Here is a 25,000-nt window from a genome sequence, read left to right on the forward strand (position 1 = left end):
CTACCCTACCCCTCTATTTCTTTTTTGAGTTCATTTTTAAAGTCAACTTTAACTCGAACTCCAACTCGAAGCGCAACTCGAAGTCCAACTCGAAGTCCAACTCGAAGTCCAACTTGTGAGCTTGACAAGAAACAGTCTTCATTGTCAACTGGAGCTTAACAAAGCACACTTTCAGTGTGAAGAATATCACCTTTGGCTTTGATCACTAGGTTTTTATTATCTGCCACGACCGTTACTGACGCAGGCAAGTTAACAAAAAGAAAAAGGTAGAGAGCAAGTGTGTAATTGGAAATTTCTTCTTTTACAGAACAATAGTCTGTTTTCCTAGATGGACCAAATATATCTCCCACGCTTGTAGCTATTGTAAATGAGTGTTGAATGCAGGGTGGAGTTTCTATTATTTAATATCCAGTTAGATCCAGTTAGTTCCGATTAAACAAAGAAAACTGACCAAAGCAGGAATGTACGACAACACAAAATGACTGATGCGACGAGGAAAAGTAACCCAGTTTTTATCATTTCCTTGGCGACAATTATATTCTCAGTAGCCTCCCTTAACAGGAAAACAAAGCAAGAACCGGGCCGAAATTCGAAATTCAAGTATGCATGACATTACCAACAAACGACGCAATAATGCCTTTCATAAATTTTAGTGTTGGTACGAAAGGGGAAGGACACTAACCCCTCCCCCAATACACACAAAAGGTCATGTTCCACGGTAGCTGAATTATGATTCAAAAAGCGATCAATGGCATCGGAAGTCAAAATATAGTATCACATGACAACACGTACATATGATAGTTGTTTTATAACCTCAATATTCGGGGCAAGCACAAATGTCATTAAAGAAGTAGCAAAAGATACAATTTCTAAGGAAAACCCACTTGAACTGTTAGTTTGCACATTTTAAGGAGCGAACGGAGCTACAGTCATGTTCCACGGTAGCTGAATTATGATTCAAAAAGCGATCAATGGCATCCTTCAAGGAGTATTTTTGAAGCGGGCTTTTTAACTGGCTATATAAGAAGTCCTATAAAGCTGGCTTTTTAAGGAGTCTTAAATATCCTGCCGTTTAAGGAATCTTAAAAAGCTGGCTTTTTACGGAGTCTTAAATTGCCGACCGTTTAAGGAATCTTAAACAGCTGGCTTTTTAAGAAGTCTTAAATGGGCTAGGTTACGCAATTTTAGGCAATTTCAGCACTCTTCGAATGGTCATAGAATTAACTAAAATATCAAAGTAACTGTTCAAAACTATAGACGAACTCTAACATAACACGGGGAAGCCAAGAAGGGACATGGATGGACAAAACCGAAGAGGATTGAAACGGATTGAATTTGGTTAAATTTGAAAAACGTCGGCCCACCTTTTTTCAAATTTATATCAGTCTATATCAAAATGTCATTTACAAAGCTGGAAAATCATTCTCAGTTGTTATGTGGCCGTGATTTTGCAAATGAAAGACTCTTGCTCTGCCAATTTGACGTTTAGAGCTCATAATTAACAAAATTATACAAAATTACCTAAAATAGCGTGACCTAGCCCCTTTAAATAGCCTGCTTTTTAACGAATCATATAAAGCTGGCTTTTTAAGGATTCTTAAAAGGCCTGCTCTTTAAGGAATCATATAAAGCAGGCTTTTTAGCAGTCTTAAATACCTTGTTCTTTTAAGAAATCTAAAAACTGCTGTTTGAACTGTTTTTTAAAGAGTCTTAAAAAGCTGGCTTTTTAAGGGGTTCCTAAAAGGCTGGCTTCTAATTCAGTTTTAAGTCTTACAACCAGCGATCATCAGCGATACGTACGCTATATAAATGAACTGCGTTACATAAGGGTGTTTTTCGCATTCGTCATTGCTGTTCTTATATAGCTTTTCCCAGCTACTGATAATCCACCTTCCTTTTAAGGGATCTTAAAAAGCAGGCTTTCTAGCAGTCTTAAATATTTTTAAGAAATCTGAAAACTGGCTTTTTAAAGAGTCTTAAAAAGGTGGCAGAAATATTTCAATATTGCTAACTTGTCATAGTATCGTTAGAACAAACAAAGTTACCCCAAAGAGAGGAGTTTAACAAATGGTCTGGATAGCACAAATGTTACTAATATTTTAAAAATACAACCACTGTAAACCCTTCCTCCAATCTCACCGGTTTGTTCTAATTCCTTTGTGACCAAGACGACGCATGGTGAAATCACATTCAAGTTTGGGCCTGTTCGTGACCTTTCAACGACAGCGTAACAAGGACTTATCGCACATCTATCACCTCTATCTTCAAATCAATTTTATTTTCCCTGTTTAATAAAATTGTGATGTTTCTTGCTTGAAAATTACTGATAATGCTACTTCCTTCTATCAACTCAAAAAGAAGAGCTTCCATATTGAGCGGTTGACACCCGAACTCAACAAACAAGTTGATCATGTCAGTTTAGCATTACACTCTTAAACTTTTACCGATATGTCATTTGTGTTCTCTATAATATTGCTGGTTCGTTTGAATTTTACCTACTTGTAATGAACATTTAATCTACAAATTAGCTGGCCTATAATTTTTAAGTATTACAACCAGAGATCATCAGCGATACGTACGCTATATAAATGAACTTCATTACGTAAGGGTGTTTATCGTATTTGTCATTACTGTTTTTATATAGCATGCGCCCTCTTTTCCCAGCTACTTATAATGATCCAAATATAGTATCACATGACAACACGTACATATGATAGTTGTTTTATAACCTCAATATTCGGGGCACGCACAAATGTCATTAAAGAAGTAGCAAAAGATACAATTTCTAAGGAAAACCCACTTGAACTGTTGGTTTGCACATTTTAAGGAGCGAACGGAGCTACAGTAAAAAAGCATAAACGATGAGTAGGCAAGCAGCTCCAAGAAGGAACATTTACTACAATGACGTTGAAATGAGATGCAAAGAAGAGGCAATCGATGGAGGAATTTATGACTTCGTGGTGGAAAATGCAGTTGTTCCTGAACCAAAACAAGAGCCTCTTGAAAGACAAGCATCGGCCAACAAGAGAGGAAAAGCGTGCAAAGAATCCCCGCATTCTTGTCAATCAGTTCTGGTTGCTGTTCAGCGAATGCTGTGCATCATAACCATAGTTGTTGATGTTTCTTTCCTGACTGCAGCAGGTACTTTGGCATTGGCTCTCAAGATGATTTTGGCGCAAAACAATCTGGCGAATGATTGTTCTACGTTGCGAGGTTAGTTAAAAAGTAAAGCATGCAGAAACATTTTAATATTGCTAACTTGTAGATTAAATGTTTATTACAAGTTGGTAAAATTCAAACGAACCAGCAATATTATAGAGAACACAAATGACATAACGGTAAAAGTTTAAAAGTGTAATGCTAAACTGACATGATCAACTTGTTTGTTGACTTCGGGTTTTAACCGCTCAATATGGAAGCTCTTCTTTTTGAGTTGATAGAAAGAAGTAGCATTATCAGTAATTTTGAAGCAAGAAACATCACAATTTTATTAAACAGGGAAAATAAAATTGATTTGAAGATAGAGGTGATAGATGTGCGATAAGTCCTTGTTATGCTGTCGTTGAAAGGTCACGAACAGGCCCAAACTTGAATGTGATTTCACCATGCGTCGTCTGGGTCACAAAGGAATTAGAACAAACCGGTGAGATTGGAGGAAGGGTTTACAGTGGTTGTATTTTTAAAATATTAGTAACACTTGTGCTATCCAGACCATTTGTTAAACTCCTCTCTTTGGGGTAACTTTGTTTGTTCTAACGATACTATGACAAGTTAGCAATATTGAAATATTTCTGCATGCTTTACTTTTTAACTAACCTCGCAACGTAGAACAATCATTCGCCAGATTGTTTTGCGCCAAAATCATCTTGAAAGCCAATGCCAAAGTACCTGCTGCAGTCAGGAAGGAAACAACAACAACTATGGTTATGATGCACAGCATTCGCTGAACAGCCACCAGAACTGATTGACAAGAATGCGGGGATTCTTTGCACGCTTTTCACCTCTCTTGTTGGCCGATGCTTGTCTTTCAAGAGGCACTTGTTTTGGTTCAGGAACAACTGCATTTTCCACCACGAAGTCATAAATTCCTCCATCGATTGCCTCTTCTTTGCATCTCATTTCAACGTCATTGTAGTAAATGTTCCTTCTTGGAGCTGCTTGCCTACTCATCGTTTATCCTTTTTTACTGTAGCTCCGTTCGCTCCTTAAAATGTGCAAACCAACAGTTCAAGTGGTTTTTCCTTAGAAATTGTATCTTTTACTACTTCTTTAATGACATTTGTGCGTGCCCCGAATATTGAGGTTATAAAACAACTATCATATGTACATGTTGTCATGTGATACTATATTTGGATCATTATAAGTAGCTGGGAAAAGAGTGCGCATGCTATATAAAAACAGTAATGACAAATACGATAAACACCCTTACGTAATGAAGTTCATTTATATAGCGTACGTATCGCTGATGATCTCTGGTTGTAATACTTAAAAATTATAGGCCAGCTTTTTAAGGAACCCCTTAAAAGGCAGGGTATTTTAGACTCCTTAAAGAGCCACCTTTTTAAGACTCTTTAAAAAGCCAGTTTTCAGATTTCTTAAAAATATTTAAGACTGCTAGAAAGCCTGCTTTTTAAGATCCCTTAAAAGGAAGGTGGATTATCAGTAGATGGGAAAAGCTATATAAAAACAGCAATGACAAATACGAAAAACACCCTTATGTAATGCAGTTCATTTATATAGCGTACGTATCGCTGACGATCGCTGGTTGTGAGACTTAAAAATTAGAAGCCAGCTTTTTAGGAACCCCTTAAAAGGCAGGGTATTTTAGACTCCTTAAAGAACCACCTTTTTAAGACTCTTTAAAAAGTCAGTTTTCAGATTTCTTAAAAATAGTTAAGACTGCTAGAAAGCCAGCTTTTTAAGATCCCTTAAAAGGAAGGCGATGTCAGACCCCTTAAAAAGCCAGTTTTATAGGATTAGTTAGACGGCAGGCTATTTAAGACTCCTTAAAAAGCCAGCTTTTTAAGACTCTTTAAAAAACAGTTCAAACAGCAGTTTTTAGATTTCTTAAGAGAACAAGGTATTTAAGACTGCTAAAAAGCCTGCTTTATATGATTCCTTAAAGAGCAGGCCTTTTAAGAATCCTTAAAAAGCCAGCTTTATATGATTCGTTAAAAAGCAGGCTATTTAAAGGGGCTAGGTCACGCTATTTTAGGTAATTTTGTTTAATTTTGTTAATTATGAGCTCTAAACGTCAAATTGGCAAAGCAAGAGTCTTTCATTTGCAAAATCACGGCCACATAACAACTGAGAATGATTTTCCAGCTTTGTAAATGACATTTTGATATAGACTGATATAAATTTGAAAAAAGGTGGGCCGACGTTTTTCAAATTTTATCCAAATTCAATCCATTTCAATCCTCTCCGGTTTTGTCCATCCATGTCCCTTCTTGGCTTCGCCGTGTTATGTTAGAGTTCTTCTATAGTTTTGAACAGTTATTTTGATATTTTAGTTAATTCTATGACCATTCGGAGAGTGCTGAAATTGCCTAAAATTGCGTGACCTAGCCCATTTAAAACTTCCTAAAAAGCCAGCTGTTTAATTAAGATTCCTTAAACGGCAGGCAATTTAAGACTCCGTAAAAAGCCAGCTTTTTAAGATTCCTTAAACGGCAGGATATTTAAGACTCCTTAAAAAGCCAGCTTTATAGGACTTCTTATTTAGCCAGTTAAAAAGCCCGCTTCAAAAATACTCCTTGAAGGATGCCATTGATCGCTTTTTGAATCATAATTACATGACCTTTTGTGTGTGTTGGGGGAGGGGTTAGTGCTTGTGCCTCAAAGTGCAGTACTGAGCCATGAACTCTTTTGGACCTTACCGTTTTGCATTTCAAAGTTACATTGCAAAAACGCTCATCAACATCAGCTTTCCATTGCTATGCCTCGTATGTATTTAATTATTTACTACTAATCCACTTAGCGTTTCTTCGACGAACTATTTATGGAGGATCCATTCGTAGTGTACATGATTCTTCCCTCCACCAAAGTTTTCTATTCATGTTTTCCTTCGGGGACAACGAGGTACCGTCATTGATAAGGCGATCGACAGAATTACGTCTTATCACTTTTTTTTGGGAGATGAAAAAGTCTTTCGCCATCTCATGCAAACCTACAGTTAAACTTCTCAAAGGGCTCGAAAAACGATAAGAATTTTAAATTTGCCAAATTCTGGTAGCTTTTTGGCGAGATGAAAAAGACTTTCGCCACCTACTGGAAACCGACGTTGCATTTTTCAACAGGCTCGAAAAGCAATAAGAATTTTAAATTTGACAAAGTCTGGTAGCTTTTTGGAGAGATGATAAAGTCTTTCGCCACCTACTGCAAACCGACGTTGAACTTCTCAACAGAGTCGAAAAATAATAAGAATTTCAAATACATTTGACAAAGTCTGGTCGCTTTTTGGGAAAAGGGGCCCGCAGTCCATGAGTGCAGCCCATAAGTACTCATGTGCTCCTGACTGAGGTACTAACCGCTGCTAATAAAGCCGTCCCCTTTTCCTCTGTTTACCATCTTCCAACCGACTCCTATTTTTTAGTCTTCGATAAAGGGTATTAGGAGGGTAATGACTTAATAAAACTCTTTTAAAAAATAAACTTGAAATATAAACAATTACTTTTTCCAGTGCAAAATTTCAGTTTCAACTTCAACAGGACGACAGGACAGGCTTTCTGTCCACGTGGGAGGCTCAAGCCGTCTCAACTCGTTTGTGCCCCCAGCCACTGTAACTCGAAACAGGTTTTTTTTTACATTGCCTCCGATTTTCGGCGTTTGTTTGTTTGTTTACTCCGAGACACCGACCCATAATTACCAAACATATTCGAAGGTAAAGGATTTAATTTACCATCCGGCCAAATTCGATGATTCACTGAATCATCCAAGTGTGGGAATAAGCGAGAAACCCACACTGTCGCTTTTATAATTCCTAATTCAGGTTATAATTCTCTCAGATCTTCTCGCGTACACAACAACGTTAGGTCTAATAACCGACGGCATATTGTAAAACATGGACTGGATTTTCAAAACATGGATTTGTAAAAGACGGATTTGTAAAACACGGATTTGTAAAACACAGATTTGTAAAACATGGATTTGTAAAATACCAATTCAAACACTGAAAATTATCCGTGTTTAATTTCTTTCTTGCGACCTTCTGCACTCTTTTTCACGTGTTTGCTGGATGCAGAGTATTCACTTTTTCACGTAATTGAGTTAACTGAAAAAGCTCGGTCCATATATGTACAGTTACTATAACAAATCTGAAAAACGTTTCTTTCCTGCTATGAAGAATATAAACATTTCTGTGTAGAAAATCTAGCCCAGTGACCACGTCTATTGTGCACACCAATAACACATCGGCGAACGAGGAAAAGTCAAATTCAGCGTCTACAAAATGCACGAAATCTTGAAGTGTGGTCACCTTTTTTTCTACGCCAAAATGACCAAAGTCGATGCACGAATACTCCATCATTCTGGCATAGGGCTCGTGACAAGACCTTAGGAACCCGGAGATATTTCTGTGGCCTTTGACACTATGGAGGATACCGGCTTCCTTCTCGAAGCGTCGCTTTGAATCGGCGGATTCACCTTTTAACTTCTTGACACAAACATGACGCTGCATCTCTCCTAATGTGAAGTCAGCCAAATAGACGGTCCCAAATGTCCCGCTTCCAAGCTCTTCTCTAATTTTTACAGAGCTCCATGAGAACTCTGGAAACTCAAATCCACGTCGCCGTTTTCTGGTCAGAGATGGAAGTTTAGAAGAAGCCGCCATCTCCTTTCTCGCATAATAACCTATCTTCTCTCCGCGCAAATTAAAAGATGCAAATTTATTTTCTACAGAGGTCTACAATGCATTTTTAAAATTACGGTCTTTTGGCAGCCTGGTTGTTTGTATGTCACGTACACTTTTCTTTGTTCCATGTTTGCCCTAGTAAAATGACCTATTCCCGTAATACGTTGGAATCGGTCTTGACCAGCTCCTGTGTATTAAGATGCTGATAATTTTAAAAATAAAAACGCGCCGAATGCATTGTAAAGTTAAATATAAGTACGCGGAATTTTGTTTTTGAACACGAGAGAATGCCGAAAATGCCGGGAATACTTACTCGCTGTAAGCGAGTGCTTCTCGTATTTCTCGATACAGTTATTCGTAAAAATTTCCAAATGCTAATATTACTCAACATCAAACAATCTTTTAGAGAAATGATTTAAATGTGAAGCGATAAAATAAAATGAAAATAATATAAAGTAAAATAATTAAGATTAAAAAGGGATAGACAGAAATAAACAAATAGACAGTCAAACAATGCTATCATGTTTCCATAAATCCACGTTTTACAAATCCGTGTTTTACAAATCCAGTCCATGTTTTAGAATATACCATAACCGACTAGAACTACAATCAATTGTTCCCTTATCTCATGGACGCACCTTGATCACACGTAAGGTGATTGGTTATAAAGATCTTTCACGCAAAAGATAAACAAACTTATTTATCGGAGCAGACAGAAAGTAACGCTCGATTACCGGACAGATATCTCGCAATCATAATATCAACATTAGCTAAATCAATACTAATTATCTTGTTTCCGACACAAGGCCCCAGAAACCAATTTCTCGAAAATCCCAAAACTTTCTGGGTGCCACAATTTCGTATGTGTCTTAACATCGAAGGACATTTTTTAAGCCGTCAATCCTCGTGCACCATCATTTTGCTGTTTATTTCCTTGAAACACGTTAAAAGACCAGTTTTTCAAAACAAGCGGATCGCAGTCGAATTTTCAGGACTTTCAAGACTTCAAATGGGCCAGCCCTTGATCGAATATAGGAATACTAAAAGCGTCAAAAGCTGCAGCTTCAGTGGGAAACAAAACTGACTTCCCAACCGGCATGCTCTTCGGAAATTGCAACAACTGCCTTGCGCTGACATTTAAGTTTCATCGCGGCATTTCACCACACAGTAATTCTTGCCTTAACAATTACTTTGCGACAAGGATCTACTGGTTCCAGTACGCCTCATGGGAAATTGAACCCTTTTTTGCTTGTTTATTTTTCCACATAGATCAAACCCCTTCAAGTTCAAGTGGAAAGCTTGTTGTACCAAGGCAGCCTACGAAGGAAAGAACATGTCTTCGTCTTCAGTTGAAAAGAATTCGATAGAGGTAGCACGATTGTTAGTTGCATCAGCTTGTAAGCAATTTTCGAAACAATTGAATGTTGGTCACCTGATCGATCTGTGATCAGTCACCTCTAATGGATTGCTATGTTAGCCCCATACTGCCATACAAGAATTTCTATTAATTATTTAAGTGATCGTCTTCATTTTCTTGTCATGCACATGCCGCCTCTTAACTATTCTTCAGTATGCTAAATTAGCCGGCAACTTTCGAAGTGACTTTTGCCTCGGTTTCAAAGCGAGATCAAATGCGATTTTTCCTTGTGGTGGTCACAAGTTCTCCCTTTCTTATGAATGAAAAGTGAGGACTTCTTACACAAACTCGCTTTGGAAATGCAAAAATATCTGCGGTACGCAGTTTAGCAGATATTTGTTTTCTGCACGATCTTATACGGTTAATTAGGTGCATTATGGTGTCTGTTTGTGTCCTGGTATTTAAGCGTTGTTAAGTGTTTTGCATATGGTTATATAAGTGTCTTGTTCATTCGTATTCATCCTTCGGGTCTGTGTACGCCTACTACCCACAGTTTCGTTTTTGCTTTCGTTATGCCCATGGAGCAGCAGCAAATGTCTTCGGTTTCGACCGTTACTGTTAACGACGATTCAGGCGCTGCTATCAGCCCTTCTATTAAGGAGTTAATCCAGTCTTTCGTTGCCGAGTCTATCGATGCTTTGGCTGATATGGGAGTCAGGGTGGCTTAGTGGTTATCTATCGAGCCTCCCACCACTGCGAGCCGGGGTTCAATTCTGGCCTCGGCCAGCATGTGGGCTGAGTTTCAGTCGATCTCAACCTGACTCGAGGGTTTTTCTCCGGGTACTCCGGTTTTCCTCCCTCATCAAAATCGACTCACAGCTAATTGACATCTAGCTGTGCTGCTGTGGTGCTGTGCTCCGACATCAAACATGGACTGTATAGCGGCAGCCAGAGGCGCCTTTGTATGCTTTCAGCCCGATGTCGTGAGCCGCGCCCTTCGCAATTCAGTCCGCGACTGCAAGTAAGGGTGATTAGCACTAGTAACATTCACATAACCCTTCGCAGATTATCGACGATCGTCTGTTCGGTTTCGCCAGGCGATTTTTGGAGGAAACGGTTCCACTGTCGAGCAAGCCATTAAAAGGGCGCGTCGAGAAAGATACACCTGTAAGAGAAAGGGGAACCAACGGTAGCTGGACCATGCCGTTCAAGTGCTGGACAGGTTTGACGAAGCATCCGTCGCTTTGAAAGGAAAATCCTAAGACAAGGTCAAGGACGCTTTGGACGCAGGATCCTTGTCTTCAGCAAGCGGTCAGCCTAATCGAAGGGCTTTTAGCTCTTCGCAACGCTTGGGGCCTTGTTTTAAGATAAGTAGCTTTCTTTACTTTTCACGTTAGACTTGCATTGTTTTTACCTTCGGATTTATGGCGTTACTCACAGGCCATATCCAATATTCTCCAGGATTTGTTGTCTATTTCGTTTCTTGTTTTTCTATTAACTTCTGGTAAGTGCAGAATGCAAAAATATCTGCGGTACGCAGTTTAGCAGATATTTGTTTTCTGCACGATCTTATACGGTTAATTAGGTGCATTATGGTGTCTGTTTGTGTCCTGGTATTTAAGCGTTGTTAAGTATTTTGCATATGGTTATATGTGTCTTGTTCATTCGTATTCATCCTTCGGGTCTGTGTACGCCTACTACCCACAGTTTCGTTTTTGCTTAATTTATTTTTTGGCCCTTGCTAGCTATCAGTTTGATTATAATATTTTTTGTTTTGATTTCCTATAGTGCGGGGAGTTCGGCCCCTTTAGTTTTTTTTGTTTAAAGTCGTCCGATTCTTCAGAGACGTGCCCGACTAGATGCAGGAGAGGACTTTCACTCTTCAGTGAGTGTGATTTTGCTGTCCATCGGTTTTTCGGATGATTTTTGTTTCGGCAATGTTTGTTCAGGAGTTAAAGGCCGTTTAAATTCCTCCGTTAGTTTTTGGGCATCCACCTTAGACGCTCCTCAGTTTACTCTCGATACCTTTTCCTATGGCTATCGACTTCCTTTTGTCAGTTATCCAGCCCTGTGTTTTTTAAGCAATATTCGTCGGCTCTTAGGCATCCCGACTTTGTTCTTCGTGCAATTTCTGAGCTTTTGGACAGTGGCTGTATCGTGGAGCACAGTAGTCTCCTTTTTGAGTTAACCCTTTGACGGTTGCGGAGGACAAGAAACTTCGCTAGGTGATCGATCTTAGGTACGTTTATTGCCGTCTCGTTCGTTTTAGTTTGAGTACGAGGACCTTCGCTCGCTCTCGCAGATTCGTGAGGAAGGGCATTGGTTCTTTACCTGGGACCTCAAATCTGGATACCACCATGTTGATATTTTTCCGGAACACCAGAAGTATCTAGGTTTTGCTTGGCCCTTAAGCGGCGGACTTAAGTATTCCACTTTCACGGTCTTACCCTTCGGTCTCAGCAGTGCGTGTTTTTGTTTCGCTAATTGTTGCGTCCATTAGTTAATCGCTGGCCATCTATGGGGCATAAATCGTTTGTTAATCTCGACGACGGCAGTCAGCCCGATAGGACATCAGACGTCGAAGCAGCTTTTGCTCAGCGAAAGGTTCTTGACTCTTCTGATCTCCTTGTTAATGAGGGGAAGTCGTGCTGGATTCCGATGCAAGCGGGCGAGTGGCTAGGCTTTGTGATCGACGCCTTTTCTATGACGTTTCGGATTCCTAAGAAGAAAGTTTGCAAGCTTTAGCTTTCGCCATTCAAATCAATTCATCGTCCTACCGTGAATTAGCCAGGATCGCCGTTTCCCTTATTTCGGTTTCCTTGGCGGTTGGGCCTATTTCCCGTCTTCTGACTAGGCAGATGTACTTAGCTATAGAGTCTAGGTCGGCTTGGTATCACACTTTTCGCTTCCCTCCCGCTCTGCTAGAGGAATTGAAGTTTTGGTTTAACTACATTGAATCGTTTAGCGTTTACTCCATTCGGCCTCCCCGTGATTCGTCCACTGTTGTTTTATCCGACGCGAGCGACGTAGCCTTCGGAGGGACTTCGGAGGGTTATCCGCCTTCCTCGACGTCTCTGTGGCCAGCGGTCGACGATCGACAATTTGGGTCAAAGTTTTTCGCGAAGTGAAGCCGTTTATTATGTTTTGCTTTGTTTTGTTGAGCACCTATAGCCCAAGAAGGTAAAAATTTTTAATCACAGTTTTAGTGCCGCCGGGATAGTTTCTGTTGGTAGCTCTAAGGTCCATCTTCTCTGGCTCTGAGCATCTTTTGTTTTGTTTTTCGCATGGTATTGCCTTGGTAGAGCAGCCGGAATTCCCAGGTCGCTCAACATGAGGGCCGATCATTTAAGCCAGTTCGTTGACAAGGATGATTGACGGGTTAATCAACCGTGTTTCGACTGGTTGATGCCAAATGGGGTCCCCAAGCGATCGACCGTTTTGCCTCCTATTACAACTCTCTGCTTTCGCGTTTCAACTCCAAGTTTGCTTCTCCCGGTTGCACCGGTGTTGATGCCTTGGTCCAAGATTGGAGTGGAGAGGGTAACAGGGTTTGCCCTCCGGTGGGTCTCGTCGTGAACGCCGTTCAGAGTTCTTTAGGCTTGTTCTGGTCGTGGGACTTTGATATTCCTGAATGGCCATGGGCCTTCTTTTGGCCTTTTTTATTGTGATGGACCTTCACGGTTTGAGTCGTTCGTTAGGGAGGTTTTTGTGCTTCCCGCCAAACACGATCTCATTTTGGAAGGCCGAGACCAGATGCAGATCTATAAGTCTCACCCTTCCGTTTTTCGCAGTTGCTCAAAATTCAGAATGTTAGCTTTGCGTGTGGACTTTGGGTACGTTTTTGGTCGTGTTACGGATAGTGTTTCGAGCCCGATTTGGCGTATTTTGGGCTGGAATTGGCATACTTTGAGCCTGAATAGGCATATTTTGAGCCTGATTTGGCACATTTTGATCCTGAAATGGCACATTTTGAGCCTGTTTTGTCGTGCTTCGAGTTTATTTGGTCTCGTCGTGGTTTGTGCCTGTATCGGTATTTTTGGTCACTGGCGCAGTAGTTGTTTGATTTTCGCAATATTTTTTTCTTTTCTTTCAGATGTCCTGAGTTCCGGGATTTGGCTTGAAGCGACCTCATTGACCAATTCTTCGTTGAGTGACATGATTCCAGGCCTCATTGATCTGCAATTGGGTGCTAAGGCTCCGTCCACGGTGCTGAAGTACAAATCTGACTGGCTGCGGTAGCGCAAGTGGGCTTTGTCGAAGATTGGTGTCTTCGTTAATCCAGGAAATGCATATTGTATTATTTATTTGTGAATTAGCTGAACGTTCGTCTGAGAATAACACTGGTGTATCTTCTATAGAATCTGCCGTTTATGTTATTAGGGGGGGGGGGGGGGGGCCACGCAATGGCTGGTATCGAGGCTTGTCCTGTTAGCCATCCCTCTGAGTAAGGTTTACTTTAGAAGGATCCAAAAGAATGCTTGCGTGCCCACTTCAGCCTAAGGAGCCGCTGTCGGTAACACTGTACAGGCGATTGCTACGCATTTTGCCGCTAGCTCTTCGCTTTCCGATCTTTTATCGGTGTTTACCCTTTTTAGTTGGTTTTGCTGGCTTTTTTCGCGTTGACGAGATTAAGAATATAGCACTTTGTTGATGTCTCTATATTTTGTGTTCGTAAGTCAGTTTACGTGCCTCAACGCGAAAACGACCCGCATAGATCCGGCTTGTAGGAAACTATCTGGTGATTTGTTAGATGTCCATGCTGTTTGGAGGTGCAAATCCGCTGATTTGGCGTATTTTGGGCTTGAATTGGGATGTTTTGAGCCTGACTAGGCATATTTTGAGCCTGATTTGGCACATTTTTGAGTCTGATTTGGCATATTTTGGGCCTGAATTGGCATATTTTGAGCCTGAGTTAGCAAAGTTAGCGCCTTATTTGGCGTGCTTCGAGTTTATTTGGTCTTTGGCGCAGTAGTTCTTTGATTTTCACGATATTTTTTCTTTTCTTTCAGATATCCTAAGTTCCCGGATTTGGCTTGAAGCGGCCTTATTGACCGATTCTTTGTTGAGTGTCATGAAAAACGATCAGCACAGGCTGTTCTCGCTAGATCTGGCAAGGTTACTTGTCCTGTGGCTGTGACCAAGCGGTTGGTTAAGATTTTGCCGCAGTCTTCCTCTGCGTTCCCATTAGTTCGTAAAATTATGAAAGCCAAGTCTAACGAGCATTTTCATTCTAGTTTGGGCGTTTCTATGACCACTTTAAGGGTGAAATTTAAGTAGCATATTAAGCCACTTGTTAGGGAAGTTTTCTAAGTACGGTACGCACAGTATGAAGTCTGGTGCAGCGTCCAATCCGGCTTGTAGGAAAATAGCTGATGTTTTGTTGGATATCCATGCTGGTTGGATGTGCGAATCCGCTAATCAATTTAGTTGTTTCTGTTGTTCGTTTTTCATTGTTAAATTTTATATTTGCTAGTATTCACTGGCGATTGTTTATTCAGAATTAGATTTTCGCTTTTGCTGGCTTTCTAATTTTTGAGTAATTTATTTACAGTCCTGGCGGGGGACGTGAGTTGTGCCTGGCCCGTCCCAGATTTCCTGTACCCTTTTTTCCTAAGGGGCTTTTTGGGGCAGGTTTTTTCTGGCCACCCTGGTACGCTTACACGTAGCTTTAGTTTATTTAACCTTGCTGTACCTATGCTCCTTTTTAATTGGTCCCTCATTAAAGTGTGTTATGGCGTTACTCACAGGCCATATTCAACATTCTCCAGGATTTGTTGTCTATTTCGTTTCTTGTTTTTCTATTAACTTCTGGTAAGTGCAGAACAAAAGCTGATGTAAATTCGAAAATGGCCTATCAATTGAAGGTACATGAATAACAATAATTATGGTAATAATTATAATAATGATGGCGATGATGTCATCACTGGAAGAGGTCTACGGTGGAACTTGAATTTAACCAAGCGACTGAGACACCAAATTCCTTACCATTGTATCAGCTAGAGAACATCGTCTTGGCAGTATCATCAAATCGAAGTTCCTCTGTATTTTAACTTTGCACTCTCTTTTTCACATGACAGATTATAATAACGGAAATTGAAGAAATGAAAAAGAAATACGAACAACTGAAAGCCAAGGTAAGTGAGCCCTCATACAGATTTTTCGAGCACGTTGCTTACCGAAAGAAAGTGTGGTTTGTGATTAATTGGTAATCAGTTGGTCTGTTGACGGATGGATTGCTCGGTTACTCGCATTTAATTGGCTCCCAAACACTTATGCAGTAATTGAGTCATGAGGTACCCACGCACTATTTCAAGTTCTTCTTCAGGACTCGTCTCCATTTATATCTAATACAATAGGTTCCCTTATATCTGTTACCTGAAACAGACATGCAATGCATCCCGCAGAATCACATTAAGTACCCTTTCTTGCTAATAGCACCTGACTGGATAGAGCAATGGTTTGCAATACTCAGCCCCCTATCTCTTGTTTTAGTGTAACACGTCAGCACCCTGGCAATCAATCAAGTCCAACACACAAGATGTGATGCAAGAAATAACGTGGTTGGATCAGAAGGTCAGTGCGAGAAAGGCGATTCGATTGTAGGAAGCAGTAAGCTTAGGGTTGCACTTTTTGATGCCACTCAGTTACCTATCGAGTATGGCTATATTTTAGGTCATTTTCCCTCTGATACATATTTTCCCTGACTGAAACTCTTTATTAAACGATAATATTGTTACAGTAACATAGCGTCTATATAGCGCTTGATACGTGACAGGCATTGGAACGGTGATTTTCATGGGTCGAACAATTGCTATAAAATTAAAGTTCACTTCATTGACAGGTTTGACTTCTTTAAATTAAAGCCTCGTCTTTTTTTGGGCTCCTTACTAAAGCTTTAATGCAAAGTGCACCAGACCCATAGCACAAGATCTTATCCAGGAACCTAGCTTTTGTTTCAACATTTTTTTTCAATTGAAAATAACAAATGAAACACATAATTCCTAGTTGAGTTCATTTGAGTTCAATCACCCAGGTGTTGAGGGTCACACAACAGAGCAGTTGAAACCTCGGCGAATAACGCCTTTCTCCCCTCCTTATTGGTTGAATGGCCACCATAACAACGTTTGACCTTATTTGGAAAATGAGTGCGTAAAAACAGTGGCTTAACTTCGTATTTTTCAAACGGAAATGTTGAACTTGCGTACCCAGTTGTACGTTTTTAGTGGGATTACTATTTCGTTTAATCGCTGTTTTGCAATCCATCTCACATCGACCTCACGCGAATTTCATTTGTTATTAGATGCTCAATATAAGTGCAACTCAAGGTCCCAGAGGACCCCCCGGATTTAACGGTACCCAGGGCCCTCGCGGCTACAATGGTACCCAGGGTGCTCCTGGTATTTCTCCGGCCGGAGGTGACCTCACGCTGTGCAATTATCAAGAGAAAAAGAGATCTGTGACACCCCCTGTTGGTTCCTATGCTGCTACGGATGTCTCAGTAACAGAACAAAGTGTAGGTTTCCAATTTATTATATTTTTCAAGCCAGTAGCTTAAACGTAAATAAGCCTCACATGAGACTTAGGAGGCAGTGTGGCCCAGTGGTTAGGGGCCTTCTCTTGGGATCCGGGGATCCCGGGTCCAAGACATGTCCTGATGGTCGTTTCTCAAAGATCCCGAAACTTTTCGGGAGTATTTCGGGCGAGCAGTCCTAATCGAATATATTCCGGATCTGGCATAACCTCATGTGACTAGAACTGGCCTTCATTAAATTTGCTTTTCATGAATAGATTTCATTTATCTTGATTTGATTTCATTCTTTTACTGATTTATTTCCTTTTTACCTTATTGATGACGAAGTCTCAATGAGGTATAGTGAGGGGGACTTCAGGTGCTCACTCGATCACTCGTTCACTCGATCAATGGGCTGTTAAATTTCGGCTTTCATTCGGACGGCCGAATTGGTGTAAGAACGTTCTGGAACGGAAGCGCTAAGCGCACGTGTCCCAAGTGCGAATCCTACCCTATGCTCTTATTTCATTATTTTTAGGGGACGTTCTGAATTTCCCATCGAATTATGAAATTAAAGTCTTAAAGTCGTAGAAGAACAGTGTTCCAAGTATCTTTTGAATTCACGATAAACTTGTGTCACAGGTATTTAGTAGTCGGATATGCTCGGTCTTGATATGGAAAATGTTCGTCTGAAGTCACATGACAAAGCACACCGTAGATCAGCCATTTTTATTCAGCGACGGCAGGAGAGGAGTTTACGACTTTCAGGTAAGAAGTTGATGTTTTCTGTCGTTCTTTCTGACAAAATAATTAATAGGAAACACTCATATACACAACAAACCACTGTCGAATCATCCGTGCAACGAATTTCAATTCGCTGTGGATATCTGATACCAGTAGTTGAAACAGGAAAGGTGTATCACATCATTCCGATACAAGTGAGAACCTGGAATCGAGTGAAAAAACTAACCACAACCCCCAGTTTTGTGGTAACAGAAAGTGTTGATCAGCCTGAACTGAATGGTATACCATTACGTGAATCGACCAACAATGACCAAGAGGCAGCAAATGTAGTTATCACTGTGCCCTCCATTCATAGCGTCCACTCCGTGGAAACGTTTGTTCATTGTATTAACTGTGGACGGCGTTTGGTTCACGCAACAGCGGGGAAGTTTGTTCAGTGTCCAAGATGTAGTACTTTCATGAGAACCACCAACTGCTCGACAAAAAAATGTGCTCGGATTGTAGTTCAGTCTGATGATAACCTGCTACATCTTACTGCATTTGAAGATGTTCTTAAGGAAGCCTGTCCAGATCTGTCTTTGATGTCAGAGGGAACTCTGGCAGAGCTGTTACTCGATATGAACAATGTAACCATCACCTACGACGCCTCCAATCGCACGATTAAAAAAATTAGCCTTCAGAAATGAGCTGAACTGTTGCTGTTTTTAAACAGCAACAGTTGTATTAAAATATGTGGCTCCCGGTACAACATTCAGGACCTTACAGAACGTTTATATTTATAATCTGAGAAAAAACTTTCGACGCTGCCAAGGTCTGTCTTTATTATCGGGGAAAACTCTTGACAGAACTGTTTACTTGGTATGAACAGTGTCTGTGTACGTGTATTTCAACTGTTACCATTTAATTTTGCCAAAAGGGACTTGAACACGTTTATTTCTTATGGCATTCAAACATAAGACCTTACGCCAGGAATCAATCTTGTCGTTGTTTTTAGTTATTTTTGCAGAAAATGATCTTTCAATGAAGGAACTGTCTATGTTATTACAAGAAACTGGGTGCAACTGTTACTTAGTATGAACAAAGTAAGCATCATGTACAGCCCCTTCAGTTTCACAATTAAAAATAAGTTGAGTTGTACTGTATTTCTCAACCACTTAATTTGGTGGAAGGAATTTAAAAACTGCCAGCATTTGGATTAATATATAATAAAGCTTTTAACACTTGGATATGTAGCTTTCAGGGTATTTACATGTAAAACAAAAAAGATAACTTTCAAACCCTCAACTTGCTAACAGCGCAGTTCAATTCAGTTTTCATTAAACATTCAGATTAATTTTACAAAAATCCTTACCCCCAAATACCTGAGCTAATCAGGGTGGGGAGGTGGTTTTGCATCACCAAACATTCCACTCTTTTTGTACATTGTGAACCAATCAAATTTTAAGAAATTCTCAACAGCATCCAATCAAATGATCCCTATTTACTGTTCCTGCGTAAACATGTTTCTAATTTGATATTAACCATCACTATCTAGAATATGCACAGCAAAATCTGCAAAGGAATGGAATGCTCAGTTTCTAAAACCCTGCACAATAATCCAACGCATCTCCATCAGTTCACCTTTTTGGTGTCAGTGCAAACTCATTAACTAGGACACGTTGCTATACAAGCAAGAATCCCCTTTTGTACTTGGCAATTTCTTGGTTTTTTGGGTGTCGGGTGGGAGGGGGGGGGGGGGGGGGGATACATACACTTTTTTTTTTTTCGCATGTTTTTTGTCATTTACTACCGGTAATCATCAATGAGGGGTGTCTCAGAGAGACTTTGATTTCAGTTTAATTCTCCCTCTTTCATTCCTTTCTTTACTTATTTTTATGCAGGCTAAGAAAATTATTGGAGCCAACTGTGCCACAAATGATGCCAAAGTTGTCTTATTGAGCAGCATCGAAACTGGCGGAGCGAGAACGTACCGTTGCGACTGTACAGGTACTCAAAATACCGGAGAATCAAAGATGTATTGTGCGGTTCACTTTTGGGACTGCTGATCTCACAACGTTCAGGAGGAATAACTCACTTCTCGGTAATCTACCTTTCCCGGGAAAATCGTTCTTTCTTATTTGCTGATGTGATGATTTTATGTGTTGATGCTACTTTGGGCCAATAAACGTACATGATATAATAAGTAAGTAAGTCTCCGAAGTTTAGACAGGTTGTAAACCACATGTAAGAACATCATCATATTTTTTTACGAGATGAACGAGACGTCTGTAGCAAAGATTAAGGAAAGTAATGCTTTTGCTCGACAATTTATGGTCACAAAGAAAACTTGGCCTAATAACGAAGTTGCAATATACGTTCCTGCGTCGGGAGCTGTTCAGAATAGTGAATCTCGTGAAAGGAACTGAGAAAGATTATTCTCTATTCTGCCCACAGTTTTGCCGTTGTAACTCTTCGTGCTGAGGCACTTGTCTTCATAACTTAGTTCACGGAGCTGTCAATCACATGGGGCTGATAAAACCTAGCTACCATTTTAGCCCGACAAATTCTGCATTTTTGGCCCGGAAAATGCGCCACAATGCCCGACAAAGATTTTGCAATGAAGAGATGTTATTTTTTCAATGGTGACTCGCGTATACTTGGAAAAAATCCAATTGCTTTTTTGCAGGAGTCGAACCTACAACCTTACAATTGTTTTTTTGCATGGCTAACATTTGCTTCGTTTTACTCTACGTCTGAAGCCTTTTTTACGTTTCACGATCCATTAAAACTCCACCGGGTTAATGCAAAATGCGTGCCTGCAAACCAGGGGTAAAATACAGACCACGAGTGCGATCCAGACTACGAAAACAACCCGTGGCCTTTACTAATGCAAGCTTAGGCCGCATTACGCCCAAAAAATGACTTTTACGCCGAAGGTTAGCGTTAGTAGAGGGTTTGGTTTCTTTTTTTCTCGCATTATCTCCATTTAGTAATCTTATCCTTAGTCTACAATCTACAATTTACACTCACCAGCTCTTTTAGAGTACGGTCACTACAAACACACCCAGGTCAGACGAAAATGAATACATATGCAAAATGATTATAACATAGCTTGCAAATTCACGCAATCAAATATAAGAGCAGCAAAAGCCTCACAATATTTAACGTGGTGCACTGGCAATGTAATAACTGAATGTGCATCGCTTGGGAAGTTTGAAGAGCACTCAAAAAGCTTTATTTGAAATGTTCAGGCTCTCCGATGCCTAGCCTACCGAAAAAAATAAGATGGATTGCTGCTCTTTTTTAACAAGGAATTGATCTTGCAGTTGATTCTACATGCATAAACGTAGCATTAGTACAGGGTTTGGTTTCTTTTTTTCTCGCATTATCTCCATTTAGTAATCTTATCCTTAGTCTACAATCTACAATTTACACTCACCAGCTCTTTTAGAGTACCGTCACTAGAAACACACCCAGGTCAGACGAAAATGAATACATATGCAAAATGATTATAACATAGCTTGCAAATTCACGCAATCAAATATAAGAGCAGCAGAAGCCTCACAATATTTAACGTGGTGCTCTGGCAATGTAATAACTAAATGTGTATCGCTTGAGAAGTTTGAAGAGCACTCAAAAAGCTTTATTTGAAATGTTCAGGCCCTCCGATGCCTAGCCTACCGAAAAGAATAAGATGGATTGCTGGTTTTTTAACAAGGAATTGACCTTGCAGTTGATTCTACATGCATAAACGTAACGTAAGAACCACGCGTGTCTGGTCTTCTCGAGACAGAGGTGAGAGATGGTTTCATGCGGACTGGCACGCCTTAAAATGCTCTGTTGTAAACATGGCGGTTCACGAGTGAGCTTGTCTCTCTCTGGCCTTTCTGTGGACGAATTCCAGGACCTACCGATACAATTTGTGCAAGTTTTGAAAGCTAAAATCTTCAATCGGCGCTGTATTTTGCTGGTAGGACTGGGTGACTCGACACCTATAAAAAATCAATGAAATGAGAATCGCGGGGCTTCCCTTGTCATGGAATGGCAGAATTACCCAGAATTCTTTTTGGGCATGAAGGAGGCAACTGCCTAAGAAGCACGCGGAGACTGGCCCTCATCAAGAGATTATGAAGGTAAGAGAAGTAATCCCTCATACTGGCTCTATTCCCATCGTAATCCCTCTTAGGTTATTTTTAGATATCAATTTTCCCGCGGATAATGTTACCGCGCGCGTTACGTGGAAGTTTCGTGGAGGAGGGAAAGTGCAGCAAATTCTGTACGATCCCATTCTTCGTTTTCAATATTGAGTTTCATGGCCTGATAAAATTTATTGTCTGCAAGATACAGGTTTCAAACATACATCCTTGGAATTGCTTAATTGTCTAGTTTACAGTGATACCAATTTGAAGAATTTCCAATCTATCAAACCGTGTTAAATAATTTTGACAGATGCAGATATGTTTACCTTGGTTGCATTGCTTTTGTCCATTTTAGTGCGCACTTTCTCATCGTCTACAAAATTCTGTCAAGATACAGTTTGCAATCATATATCATGAAAATCGGTCAACTGTATAATTCACTCTGATACCAATTTTACGATTGTCTAATGTAGGAAACCGTGTTAAATAATTTTGAAAGAGGGAGCTATATTTTACGCGTGCGTTGCAAACTGACTTCAATCCGATCTTACGGTTTTAAAAATTTTTATCGTGCGGTCAATTGAAATTTTCCTGTCATGTATGGTACTTTTTGAAAGCGTTAGCTGTCTAGTTTATGAATATCATAGAATGAAGTCACCATAGTTTAAGTTCGCTAAGAAAATCGAGAACGCGTTGACCAAGTCAGGAATATGTTACTTGGTGACTGTTGTCCGCGATATTTCATTCTGTCGCTTATAAAACTCGTTACGTTGAAGATACAAGATGCAAAGATATATCATTCAAATCGCTTAACTGTGTTGTTTACAGTGACACCAATTTCAACAGTGTCCAATGTACGAAACCGAGTTTAATAATTTTGAAAGATGCAGGTATATTTAACATGCGTGCTTTGCAAATTGACTTCCATCCGATACCTCTTGTTCATACATTTTTATCGCACTGTCTGTTTAAGTTTTCCTTTCATGTCTGATATCTGTCTACTTTATGAATATCTAAGAATTAAGTCGTCATATTTTAATCCCGCGAAAAAAATCAAGAACGCGTTAACCAAGTCAGCGATATATTGTTTGTTTCAGACTGTAGTCTGCGAATTTCCAATGTTTACAAAATTCTGTCGCTTATGAAACTCGATCCTTTCAAGATACAGGTTTCAAACATCTATAACTAAAATCGCTTAATTGTCTAGTTTTCAATGATACCACGTTCAAGATTGTGCCATATACGAAACCGTGTTGAATCTTTTTTTAAGGAGACAGCTATATTTAACATACGTGCTTTGCAAATTCACTTGAATCCGATAACACGGGTTCAAAAATTCTTATCGGACGCTTGATTCAAGTTTTCCTTTCATGTTTGGTACGGTTGTAGAGCTCTATCTGTCTACTTTATCAGCATATAAGAATTAAGTCATCATATTTTAATCCCGCAAAGGAAACCGAGAATGCATTTATTAAAGTCAGAGAGATCGTACTTATCCACTAGAGTCTTCCATTTGCCATTCTGTACAAAATCCTGTCGGTTACATGACTCGTTCCGTCCAAGATACAGGTTTCAAAACATAAGTCATTGAAATCGCTTAACTCTGTATTCAACAAGTCACGTTCGTCCACAAAATGAATTTTCGCGTTTGTCTCAACATCCTCCGCCATTTTTGTTTGATGGTAAATCGCGAACGACGCGAATTATTGCGTGGGAATTCGCTCAGCTGTCAACATTGGTAGAAATGGGGACATGTGATTGGCTATCAGTTAACCCTCGTGGGAATACCGGATCTCGCAGGAGATCTAAAAATAACGAAGAGGGATTACGATGGGAATAGGGCGAGTATGAGGGATTACTTCTCTTACCTTCATAATCTCTTGCCCTCATCAAATAGCTAAGGCGCGCCCGTAGGAAAAATTAGTGAGAAGAACATTTCTACTCAGCTACATACTAAGGAGTAGCCCTGGTGTGTGCTGTTAACGTAGACTTTTGATTTCTGAACAAGTTTTTATTATTAGGAAATTCGCGACCAAGTAGCGCTATTTTTTCTCTGTTATCCTCGTAGCAAAAAAAATAACCATTCCTTATTTCTTGTCAAAGATACGGTACAATGTAACGAAGAGAATTCTGAGATTTATATATGCAAATTACCTGTCCTCTTACCACTTAAGTCAAATCCTACATCTCTACGCAATAAGCGCATTCAAAATATTCTTATGCATGATCTTCGCGGAAATTACGTTCTGTCCCTCAATAAAACCTAAAACAACCAGATACATTCTTAGTTGTTTTTCTTACGTATCAGCTAAGTTGCGGAATGCGCTACCTGATTTTATCCGTACCGCAGAGTTTACTGGTTTTAAAAGAAAATCCAGGCCCGCATTTTGTACAGCAGCTTTTCTTTTTCATTACCATATCTTTAAATATGATGTATTTAGTTATGTGTCTGTATATGCCGTGTAGTTTAGCTGCAAATGTAATGTCTTGAAGATATTAGCTCTTGTAGTTATTCTGAAATTCGAGACGAAATAAACCTTAAGCATGTGTGCATGTTACCTTTAGCAGGGCGCATGCGTACACTTTGTAATCTGCGACTCCTGTGCTTACCATATGACAGATAAAGTGACTGTTCTCTTGAATATATAAGCGATCGAAATCTTACGCTAGTGAGGGCGGTCTGGAGCTGTGAGTAGGCGTGGGATTTGTCACATATGGTTTAGGGCCCTCAATGCCGTACCGGGAGGCAAGGTCGGTAGCAGAAAGCAGCGAAGGGCCAACTGCGTCCAAAAGCGATCGCACGGGCCGAAATCCCGGGATGACTCGTTTGGTACGACGCTCCATCGCCACGTCTGGAGGTACTGCATTTTTCTCTCTTGTTCAAACATTCCGTCAGCGCATCCGTAAATGTTCAGGCTCTCCGATGCTTAGCCTACCGCAAAAATTAAGATGATTGCTCTTTTTTTTTTTTTTTTTTGTTTTTTTTACAAGGAATTGACCTTGCAGTTGATTCTACATGCATAAACGTAACGTAAGAACCGCGCGTGTCTGGTCTTCTCGACACAGAGGTGAGAGTGTATCCTGCAGACTGGCACGCCTAAAATGCTCTGTTGTAAACATGGCGGCTCACGAGTGAAGTTGTCTCTCTGAAATTTCTGTGGACGAATTCCAGGACCTACCAATACAATTTGGGCACGTTTTGAAAGCTAAAATCTTCAATCGGTGCTGTATTTTTCTGGTAGGACTGGGTGACCCGACACTTATAAAAAATAAATGAAATGAGAATCGGGGAGCTTCGCTTGTCATGGAATGGCAGAATTACCCAGAATTCTTCTCGGGCATGAAGGAGGCAGCTGCCTGAGAAGCACGCGGAGACTGGCCCTCATCAAATGGCTAAAGCGCAGCCGGAGGAAAAATTA

At 40.2% G+C, this 25,000-nt stretch overlaps 3 protein-coding genes across 6 annotated transcripts in view; 2 read left to right on the plus strand and 1 right to left on the minus strand.

Annotated features, from left to right (window-relative positions):
- The window catches only part of LOC137995065 (uncharacterized), a 12,110-nt gene extending 7,820 nt beyond the window's left edge, over positions 1-4,290 (minus strand). Inside the window, exons 1-2 of the mRNA XM_068840654.1 lie at positions 4,002-4,290; positions 3,817-3,891 (exon numbers count right to left, since the gene is read on the minus strand). Of these exons, the coding sequence (XP_068696755.1) occupies positions 3,817-3,891; positions 4,002-4,170 (244 nt within the window). The 5' untranslated portion in view covers positions 4,171-4,290. The remainder of the gene's footprint in view (positions 1-3,816; positions 3,892-4,001) is intronic.
- Positions 1-25,000, plus strand: part of LOC137997873 (tetratricopeptide repeat protein 28-like) — a 140,715-nt gene that overhangs the window by 71,952 nt on the left and 43,763 nt on the right. The window lies entirely within an intron of this gene.
- LOC137995066 (macrophage scavenger receptor types I and II-like) lies at positions 13,977-17,621 on the plus strand. The gene is made up of 5 exons (XM_068840655.1): positions 13,977-14,353; positions 15,287-15,343; positions 15,702-15,782; positions 16,510-16,722; positions 17,362-17,621. Exons 2-5 carry the CDS (start codon positions 15,311-15,313, stop codon positions 17,410-17,412), a joined length of 378 nt encoding a protein of 125 aa, XP_068696756.1. The 5' UTR covers positions 13,977-14,353; positions 15,287-15,310; the 3' UTR covers positions 17,413-17,621.

The sequence above is a fragment of the Montipora foliosa genome, chromosome 3 (assembly GCF_036669935.1).
Source record: "Montipora foliosa isolate CH-2021 chromosome 3, ASM3666993v2, whole genome shotgun sequence".
Taxonomy (NCBI): Eukaryota; Metazoa; Cnidaria; class Anthozoa; order Scleractinia; family Acroporidae; genus Montipora; species Montipora foliosa.